General features: G+C 38.9%; 1 protein-coding gene across 2 annotated transcripts; it reads right to left on the bottom strand.

Moving 5' to 3' along the window:
* Positions 1–282: 282 nt before the first annotated feature.
* Positions 283–10,714, bottom strand: LOC139297720 (stress-induced-phosphoprotein 1). 2 transcript variants are annotated; one of them, XM_070920497.1, is made up of 18 exons: positions 10,596–10,714; positions 10,255–10,307; positions 9,498–9,573; positions 8,094–8,245; positions 7,804–7,887; positions 7,651–7,710; positions 7,351–7,551; positions 6,244–6,447; positions 5,781–5,835; positions 5,571–5,661; positions 5,344–5,485; positions 4,963–5,067; positions 4,383–4,491; positions 4,112–4,298; positions 3,511–3,585; positions 3,009–3,111; positions 1,765–1,871; positions 283–1,330 (listed from the first exon to the last, which is right to left on the bottom strand). In XM_070920497.1, the coding sequence occupies exons 1-18, from the start codon at positions 10,621–10,623 to the stop codon at positions 1,189–1,191; spliced, it is 1,974 nt and encodes a 657-aa protein (XP_070776598.1). In that variant the 5' UTR covers positions 10,624–10,714; the 3' UTR covers positions 283–1,188. The 2 variants fall into 2 exon arrangements, with proteins under 2 accessions (XP_070776598.1, XP_070776599.1); XM_070920498.1 differs by having other exon boundaries at positions 6,244–6,444.
* Between the last annotated feature and the right edge of the window lie 443 nt (positions 10,715–11,157).

Raw genomic sequence — 11,157 nt, 5'->3', positions numbered from 1 at the left:
CAGGGAGATTGAAGAGAGGTATTTTAGGCTTAGAAGAACCTCGCTTTAGATGAAATCTCAGGGACAAGAGTTACTTTTCAGGCATTCAACTGGCGCTCTACTCTTAACTCAGGCTGGCCTGAGACGACCGCAGAGGGCTTCGCACTCAAGGACACTGCAACAGGATCCACAGCTGCTGCCAGCATTAATGTGGTGATGTTTTGGTGGTGGGACAGCGGAAAATCAGTCGGCTTCTCATCCTCAAATCACGGCTTCCTCTGACCGCACAGTGATGGCCCAAAATCACACAGAGTTACATGCTGAGGCTTGAATAATCATGCTCACAAATCGTGCTTTGGCCGATTATGCAGTTTATCATGAGGCTGACATTATTATTCTTTGTAGTGACTCACATCCAGGCCCATCTATAATGTTCCACCTACACCCAGTCTTTGGTCTTGTACTGTATATATTAATGTGCATGGCACGACATTAGTGCTCTCAACGTCGAGGCTTTAATTCCCTCTGGGCTGACCCGTGATAAACTGCAGCCACAGTGCTACTAAAAGGCACTTATTGTTTGACAGTTTATGTCCACACATCACTACACTTGAACAGATTCTCCAACAGACATGGCATTACAAAATGTACACATAATGTACATAACTACTGAATTGAACCATTAGGCACCCTGCACATTAAAGAATCCCCCAGCAATCTAATTACAGAGTACAGTTTCAAAGTTAAACATGGCACATTAAATGTGCCTTCCTAATCATCAATCACAGCCTTTAAAATGAAAGTAGAACAGTTTGCAGCCCCAAAGTTAAGGGATAAAGGTAACAGTGCCACCTCTTGGTGACTGAAAAATCAACAGCAAAATCTGTTTAAATTAATTTTAAAACTGTAAAAATCAAGTATTTTAACACAATCTTTAAACAGATCAGATAATCACATAATCCCTGACAAAAAGCTATTGTAAAGGAATGCTCAAAGCTTGACGCACATGAATTATTACTATAACACAGTAGTATAATGTAGTTTGGCCTATCATTTGCATTCATACAACAATGTTGGGCCATCATGGAGCAAACATTTCCAAAAACAGAATGTGACAAATCCAAACAATCTTTCTTTTTTGAAGCCAAAACTTCAGCCCAGTTTGGTACCATCAGTGTGTTAAATGTCAAAGGAAACCATGCATGCTTGTCATTTTTGATAACCTAGATTTCCCAGTCTACTAGTGAATTTGTCCTTGTCAATGTTCTTGTGCTCTGGGACATGTTTGTAGGTGCAGTCCTGCCTCGTGCAGCCCGTGGTCCTCCAGAAAAAGCACTCCTTCTTGAACAGGCTACAACAACAGAAAAATAAGAGGCGTTAAAAGCACAATTTTACTTTGGTTTATTTTCATTGTTGAGATCAGGAGGCCTGAAATTGTTCCTTTTCAGCTCTCAATAATAGTAACAATCAAAATAACTAAACAGAACATGTAATACTAGTTACTTCATACTTTGCATTTAGAGGTATGTTTTTTAGAACAGGTTTTGAAAAACTAATCTTGTCGAGCACTGGAAACTATAAGTCCTCAGAGTGTGAAGTTAACCATTAATGAATCTCATGCACATGTGGTCAAAACATCCACTGTGTTTTAAAGTTGCAAAACAATAAAATACGACTGACAATAATATAATTTAGAATATAATAACATTTCTATGATTTTAATCATCTAAACTCACAACCAAAGCGAAACAGTACCTTTATGAACACGAGGCAAAATGTTCTTACCTGAGGCGTGAAAAGGAGTCCGTGGCAGCCGATTTGGACATACCCAGTCCAGTGTGGAATTTACTGGGGTGTCGCACCGACAGTGGAGCCCCCTCTACCACCATCCCCTGAAGAGGAAACATTCATTTAACGTCTGACACACATGTTCAAATAAACAGCAGTTAAAAATCAGTAATGACGTTCTGTAAATTAAAACTCCTGGCCAGAGCTGGACTTAGGTTTCCATCATACCAACTGATTCTGAACATCTGCTTCACTACTGCTCCTCCCTGTAGTGTGTCTTGCTCATGAGGCCTATGGATACTAGTATTTACTGTGCTTTATCTAGGGCTGCAACTAACAAGTATTTTCAATGTAGATTAATCAGAGTTATTTTCTCTAATAATCGATTCATCATTTGATCTATAAAATGTTAGAAAATGGTGAAAAATATCCATCACAGTTTCCCAAAGCCCAAGGTGACGTCTCTAAATGTGTTCCCCGAAATTTCAAGACATTCAATTTATTATAAAAAGGACTTTAAAAAAAAAAGAAGAAGCAAATATTCACATTTGCAATCAGAACGTTGAGGCTGTAGCCAATGAATTATTACTTTAAAAATGACTTATAATAGTTGCAGATTAAGTTTCCCTGTTTCAGCTCTAGTTTCTTCCATCACGGCTTAACAATTATTATATTGCACTAATTTACACAGCAGTGCACAAAAGCAGTCAGTCACAGCTGGGACATGGCTTAAGTTCAGGATTTATGTCACAGTGGATTTGTGTGATGGGAAAATAATGCTTCAGTTTTAGAGAAGCAGACATTAAAGCAGGAATAACTTTACCGTTGTCAGTCACTGCTTTAATAACACACGACCAAAATAAGTTTTCCCCAAGTCTCCAACTTCCTGCTCTACTTAGAACCTGCCAAGGTGTGAATACAAACAACCTAAAATATTTTCAGGTTTACTTCTTAACTTTGCACTTCTTACAGGAATACAAATCCTTGTGCCTTTGTGGTCTGTAATGTCAAGGGAACCTACACATTTTTAAGTTCAGCAATTTCTAAGTTCAAAACTCTGTCAAGGCCTTTGTTTTGTAGCTCCAGCTGAAGATTTTGGTTAATACCACTCCCTAAATTAAGATTACTGTCAGGAAATATCACAATATGCAACTATTTTAACATGGCTAAAGATTGACACATAAGCTAAATGCCTGAACATATATGTAAATAAATATAATTCAGAGTAAACAGATACATACATTAATACACTGGATGGCTCTGTCACAGTCTTCCTTTCTGCCGTAGTTCACAAAGGCACACTGTTGTTCCAGCAGCATCTTGATGCTGTAGACAGTCCCAGCTCTGAGAGAGAAAGAAAAGAGTGTAAGCACATGAGCCGAAATCTTTAATATCCCTGCGGGGCAATTTGCTTTGCGGCTTGGAGTCAATAACAGCAAATCAACACATCAATTCAGCAGCAACAACACATAGCGAGCTCAGAGTCGACACATTCGAGCCTTCTGGTGGTCATATTCCAGGAACACAGCGTCAATATGTCAGTGTGTGTATATTGAGATTTCTTTATCCAAAATATTTCATGGAGTCTAAATCAAATGCTAAAATGTGCCGAAACCTTCTGTATCTACTGTGAAACTGAACTCAGACAACATCTGATTCTGACAAAGTGCTGAATGACATCCTCAAAAAAAAACAAAAAAAACCCTGCTCAGGGGCTTGAAGGAGATCAGACTGGTGCTTCACCTGCTAAAGAGCTCGTGGAGAGTCGTGTAGGTGACAGCAGGGGCCAAGGATCCAACCCAGACGGAGAAAAGCTCCCTTTATACAAAACAGAAGAGATAAAACAGCTATTTAAAATGGTGTATAATTCAAATTATCCTTAAAACCCTACACCCAAATCTGTCAACATGCCACATTAATGTCTGGTGTTGCAATTAAGCACCACACTTCCTGTTCAAGGCTGATTATTACTGCAAAAAATACAAATATACAGTAGTGAATGGATGATCTTGTGGATCTGTGCATATTTCAACATTTCAAGTGAGACAAAAAAAAGTAAAAATTGAGATCTGCAAATCAACTGCGGTATGCAAGAACAACCCAAACCAACAGAATATACATCACAGCAACTTCAAATATTACACATATACAATAGCCATTAGGGCAGTTATTCCCAACCTGGGGGTCAGATCATCCCAAGGGGTTGCACCATAAATCTTTTAAATTGGTTTCTAAAAACCTGCTAAAACAGATCATTTCCAATTTTTCTGACTTTTTTCGTTTTAAAAATCGAGTAGTTAATGGTTGCAGGCCTTCATAAAGAGGTCACAATCTGTCAACTTACGGTTTCACAGAATTCCTTGAATGAGGGGTCGGTGACTGAGATTTCGATCTGCTGTGGTCAAAAGCATCAAACTCTCTGACCTGCTGCGTTCTAGGACGGCTCGGTTGTTGGACAATCCACTCTCCTTCATCGCCGTCATCGTCCAGCACCACTGGTTGGTCTGCATTGTCGACACTGGCACTGGCATCTGAAGAGAGCGGAGACGCAGTCAGAAAGTTCAAATACCAGGACATCACTGAAGTGACTTTGAGACACATTTTGTGACATTTACCTCCAGGACCCGGATTACTGTCAACACCGAACAGGGCTTCAACAGCTTCCTCCAGTGTGGCGTGGGTTTTCAAGGCCTCAGAGCTCTGCGCCCAGTTGAATCCCATTTCCTAAAATGGAAGTCCAAAAACAACCTCCTGAGCTGCCATGATACCAGCATACAGACATTAAAAGCCACGAATGGCCGATAAACTGACTTGGTTGATTTATTAGCATCTGAAACAAACAAACTAGCAGTAGCTTAGCCTTGTAGATTCACCCTAACTGCATCACAGCGTTGGACATGTACACATCTCCATCCGCAGAGACATAACAAATTAAACTTGTGTGTCCAAAACAAACTGTGTGTTGGAAACATGAAGTGAAACTACTGCATGGTGAAATATGAACCAGGCAGAGGAAACACACGGATCCAGAGGTGAGTAAGCGCTCAGTCTATGGAAAGTTGGACTCTCTGACAGCACTTCTTTTTTCTGTTGGGGATCCTCCATCATTGAGGATGCTGTGTCATATTATCTGACATCACACTGTGTTGAGTTTTTTTTTCCCCTTGTAAAGTGTTGTACATAAGCATCTCCTACCATGAGGTGCAATGTCTGTGCTCGTTTCAGCTCTTTGGTGGCTTCAGCGCTCGAACTTTCCAGCTTCAACACCTCCTTGTAGATCAGCGAGGCCTCGTAGTATCTCTGTGTATTTGCCACCAGTATAAAATGAAAATTATTGACTTGCAAACAAAAATATTTAGTAACCATCTCACACCTGTATATTGTATTGTAAGTTTGATCTGTAGGGCAGGTTTTACCATATTGTTCTGAAAATGTCAAGCTGGTTGCAACATAAAGAGATATATACATGAAATGAAAACAAAAGCATCTTGAAGCACAGACATAAAAAAAACAAAAAAAACAAAACAAGCAGCACAGTGTAAGCAAGGTTAGCTGGATACAGGATCTGTGATTTACCTTGAGCCCACAGAGAGCTTTTCCTTTCCTAAATAAACCTTTTATCCAGTTTGGCTCCATGGAGAGAGCTACGTCAGCATCCCTGAGAGCGTTTTCATACTGCTGCATTCTTTCATAACAGAGGGACCGATTTCCAAATAATCTGAAAGACGGGTAAACATAATTCACGGTCATTAATGGCCACTGCCTCTGGGTGTTTTAATGAAGTCTGAAGTCCATCTTCTTACTTTAATTCCTTTGGGTTGTATTTTATGGCGTCTGTAAAGCATTTTACTGCCACCTCATACTGTCCAGAAGCAGCCATACGATTTCCAATACCTGAAATGAAGAGCGAGGTGAGTTGAGTCTGCTTCAGTACTTTTACGTTTGTTTTGTCAAAGTCTCAATAAAAAAATAAAATAAAATATACATATATATAAAAAAAAAAAAAAACTTACCAGCAAGCTCTCGACTTCTTTTTGCCAACTCTTCTGCAGTGGAATCCACTGTTTTCTGTTAAAATTACAGTTAGCACATTAGTCTGTGAAGCATGCCGAGCACTGCAGGAAACTGAATTTGCTTACTTTCTGACACCTAATCCTAACACCACGTTATGATGATTTTAAAGCTCCAACCAGTTATCATTTGACCACATAAAATACAAAAGGCTACTGTAAGGGAAAATACACATATTGCACATGTTAGAATACCTTCATGCAATCATGTTGATTTCCTAAGTTTGGTCTTGCTGGATCTACACGTTAGGTGTTAAAACCACATACAGACACTCTTGAGAGACTTCTCACAGAGATGTTACTAGATGAGCCCTTTGTTTTGAGAGCAGAAGTTGGGGGTTGCATATGACAAACTGACCTTTACCTTGTGTACCATGTGTGACAATACTGTAAGAGATGTTCCCACCTCTTTATTTGGTTCATGTTTCTCCTCTTTCTTCTTTAGAACTTCAGGTTTCGCAACAACTTTTGTCTTTTCCTCCTTCGACTGCTGGACTTCCAGAAATTTTGTTTTTTCCTTTTTCCTCTCTTTTGCAGGCCTCTGGTTACACGTCTCCTCAGGCACAGGTTTTGCCTTAGAAGCATATAAATTACTTAAATCCAAATCCTGCTGAGGATAATGAAATACAAAAAGGTGGTGGTTTTAAAGACGATCATCCACAATTATTTTGTTTAGATGCAATTACCTAACACGCTGATACAACTGGGCCAATATTTAAAAATCTGGAAGTGGTTTCACAAAGACGGACTTTGATGATGGCTGAGATCAAACTAATAGTAAGACGTCTACACTCATCCGTTCGAGCAACTGCCTCAAAAGTCTCAGTTCCCATCGCTCCAGCAGAAAATGTTTGTCTTCTGGAAGAACTCTTACAATGACATTTTATTGGTATGAATTCAGCGAAGAGTGTAAAACAAAATACACTGAACCGACTGACCATGTCCTCACTGCTCTGAGCTTACTGCAGTCTCTAAAAACGCTCTTTTTTGTTTTACTGGTCAGCAGGTGTCACTGACTGTTACCATGGATATTTTCCGTGTATATATTTATTTTGTTCCCCATATTTTTTTATATCTGTATTTATTATATGTATATTGTTTTTTTTTAAAAAAATACTTCTGGTTTTTATCGACACAGTGCTTGTCTGCTGTGTGTTTCTGCACCTTTCTGTCTTTGCTGCTGTGACTTGTAAATTTCCCCGCTGTGGGATAAATAAAGTTTATCTTCTCTCTTATCTTATCTTACCTACGAGCTAGCCTGGGCGTAGGGTGGCTAACGTTCTAGGCTCAAAATGAGTCATTATTTTTATGTTTATTTTTCGTGAAACTGTCTAACTTACATTGGACTAAACAAAGAGCAAATTTATGACTGGCCGATCACCACAGACCAGTCTAAAATATCAGCCCTTGTTGTCATCAGCTGCTGCTGCTGCTCTCTGCATGAAGCAAAATACAAATAACTGTAGAGTTCACAACCACATTTAGAAGAGAACAAACAGTAATCTCCACAAACCTTTTGCTCCTCATCTTCTTCCTTGTTCATCTTCACAACATTGTCTTCTTTATTATTACCACTGCGGTCATCACATCCCGCTGCCTCAGTTGCATTTTGTGTTTTACCAGATTCAGGAGATTCATTTGCTTCTTTGTTACTTTCAATAACAGGATTTTCTTCCTGATTTTCTGAGGAGTCTGACTTCCCTTGTTCTTCTTCCTGAAATGACAAAAAAAAAAAAACCACACATTACAAGTGATTAGCGTGGCTTTGAAAAAGACCTTGCAGTCACAGCAATATGAGTAAAACAAGACTTACAGGTAAAATTGTGTCTTTAACTGCATTCTCTTTTTCTAGTCGTTTCTTTTCTTTTTTACGCTGCAACAGAAACAAAATGTGTTGTGAGCCACTGTCAAAGAAAAACCCCGAATCAAAATGACGATAAATCCTAAAAATTATACCAACACTGACCAATTTCTTACGCTTGTTCTTCTCTGTTTTCTCCTTACGCCGTTCCTCTTCTTCTATCAATTCCTTTGCATGTTTATCAGCCTCCTGAAAAAAGAAAGCCAAGCGTTGAGCCAATGTTTGAATTTGTTTAATTTTGTGAAATTCACAAAAGGATAAAAAAACAACAACAACACACTGTCTGAGAATAAAACACCACATGAGTTATATCGTGTTACAAACCAGTGATAAAAAAAAATAAAAAGGGAAGTTTTTGGTTTCACTTTCAACAAAGTGTAACAGAAGAGTAATACCTCGTCAGTGAGTTGTCTTATTCGTGGATGTGGTTCTAAAGGCCTGTGAGCAACACTGTGTGGATAGAAATGATCATCGTCCTCATCATCTTCATCAGAATATATGAGGTCGTCCTCCAGGCCTCCATTGAAGGTCCTTAAAAAATCGAAACCTGGGAGATTTAGACAAACGCATGTATCATCACCGAGATTTTAATATTAAAAAACAGTACATAATCTGTTTCATCACTCTCTTCGAGATATTTACTAAAAGTCTGATCTTGATGGAGCGTGGTCCGACAGTCAGACCGTGTCCCACAATTTCGGCAAACTTTCTGAAAGTCAATCTCACATTCACACGCACTTTGAACTTCTCTCTCTAGCCCTCGTTTTTATTTGTTATACAACTATGTCTGTATGTCTGTCAATTCTCATGTGAACAACAAGTGCAACACTATGAGCGCCTTCAGGGGGAGACTGTGTGAAAATGTGCGTCATTATCCCCACATTTAAACAATATCCTGTCACCCCCTCTCTATGACAACATGCTTTTCCCTCCACCTGAGAGCGTAGCCGTTGATTACAGCTATAAACAATTTTGCCTTCCAACAAGGTCGGACATGTTGTACCAATTCCTCCTTTTGCGTTTGTCTTCTGACTCATGTTTTCCAAATGAATTAAGGCCTCATACTCTCATCTCAACATTTCTCAATAAGATGAAAGGTTAGCCCACCCCTCTTAACTGAGAATGCAATGCACATGGTATCAAAAGCTCCCCATAACCCTTGAGAAAAAAAGAACATTAAATAGGATGCAATCTGTGGTTTTCCAACACAAGAAGGTGGTGATTGCCTTCCACACCCTCATAATTGGTCTCCATGCATGACTGTTCTGCTGTTTACTTACAATATGTAGAAATCAGTAGTGCTGTCTAATAACCTAGTGGAGATATTCTAGCATTACTCCTTGTAGCTCTAAACTGATGTTGACCCAAAAAAGAAGAGAAGGGTTAAGTATATGCTTTTAATGTTACCTTCTTTTAGATCTGTAATGAACAATTTTAGGAAGCATTGCACTGCAATAGAGATCACATCCTGACCTCTTTTGTACAACAAGACTTACCGGGTAACCTGGTAACTGGGGTTTAGGGGCACAAAGCAATATGGATGCAACAGATATAACTAATATATTCACAGAATGATTAGGGAACTAACTAAGAAGGAACTATATTTTTGTTTCCTGCTATCAGCCTGTCTAACAGTCAGCATTTTAACTTATGTAAAGTTTAAATGAGTACCAGCACACTATTCTGTTTTGTTTCCCTGGTTTTAGATCCAATAATGCTGCGAAGTGTTTTATCTCCAGTTCTCTTCTCCATCATCACTTTGAAATAACTTTCAACGGCCAGTTCAGAAAATGCCTCACCTAATAAGCCAGAGGCAAAGACATCCAGGATAGAGCTCCCAGGATGACGTCCATTTATGAAATCTACCATAGATTCCTGAGAAGGAGAAAGATCAGTGACTTAAAATGCATCCATCACTGTGCCCATAATACAATCGCACTAAGGCTTGTCTACTGTGCAAAAGCATTAACTACTTACTGCCATAACATACATCATTTGATGTGTGTGAAACAAAGCAACCTGGAGATGTCAGCTTTGTGCTTTAGGGAAATTGTGATGGACATGTATCAGCATTTTCTGACATTATGTAGCCCAAACAATTGATCAAATAGTGGTTAGTTGCCGCCCTACTACTGTGCAAAAGTGTTAACTGCGTACTGCTGCAATACACTGTGTATTATTTTATTCATTTATATTCTACATGACCTTATGTTCTGCCTGCTTTCTGCAGCAATTACCACAAGAGATGGTAGTTAATATTGATGTTATAATTTTGAGATATGATGTCCCCTTAGATTTTATTCTTTGACACACATAATACAACGTAAATAGTGTTTTCCTTCTTAAAGGCTGCATTACAGGTCATTTTTACCTTTTATCTGACTGTTGTGAAAATAGCTGCCATAACTACCCACCTGATAACAATTAGTCATATTCCAATGACTTATTGTGTTAGCAGCGGTAGAACTGGTGGCATTTTCCCAGCATCACATTACAAACTGGAAAGACCCGTTATGCCACAGCAACAATAAAACAATCTGCTTCAATCATACTCACATGTGTGTGCATGAGTCTCGAACTTTCTCGAATTCTAGCTATAGGAGCTCCACCTGAAAGGTAAAAAGAGGGTAATGATCAAACACATAAAATACGTGGTTTAATTCAGACCATGGCTTCAACATTACAAAGCTACGGCCAGAGTCAGTGGTCAAGGTATTCCAATTAGCTGACACTGACACTGTTTTGGTGCTCACCATACGTCACAAAGTTAGCTGGCTAGCTAGCTAGAAAGCTAACTAGCAACACATTAGCCGAAATAGGTTGTGTTCTCAATAAACGAAACTCAGCGACGATTAAGATATCAAATTACCAAATGAAAATCACTGGTTTGTTCTTACCTTTAACATTGTCTTTCTTTTTTGGCATGATGTTAGCTTATTTCTTTGTACTGGTGTCCCGCAGGTGTTTAACGTTATACGAGTCTTTCTGAATGCAGATTTTTCAGAACCGGGACGTGTGTTTCCTTCTTTCCGCGTTTTAACTATGGATATTTCGTGTCCCTGGTTTAGGGCTATGATTGGATGTCAGGCCTGCCAATCCTGATAAAGAAGGCGGGATTTGAATGTGGCGTGCTGCCTGAATAGAGTGGATAGGGCAAAAAGACCCAAAACAAGGTCGGTTTGTCTGAGCTGTCATGTGCCTTTTAGCTAGGTTTAAAATAATGTCAATAATAAATATGACTATTAAAACCGACAGTGATGTAAAGTACAAATATAAAACTATAACTGCAATACAAATAGAAAATATAATTTATATATTTCTATCAGTTGTATTCAATTTAAACTCATTGGTTCATGGTAATCTGGTTAAATGCAAATTATTTTGGGAATATGCACTGCTAAAGCACAATATCAACTCAAATAATGAGGCCCTTAATTATTACCTGGCTTGTCTACCTGT

Source organism: Enoplosus armatus, chromosome 15 (assembly GCF_043641665.1).
Source record: "Enoplosus armatus isolate fEnoArm2 chromosome 15, fEnoArm2.hap1, whole genome shotgun sequence".
NCBI lineage: Eukaryota > Metazoa > Chordata > Actinopteri > Centrarchiformes > Enoplosidae > Enoplosus > Enoplosus armatus.
This window is presented reverse-complemented; position numbering and strand designations above follow the sequence as displayed.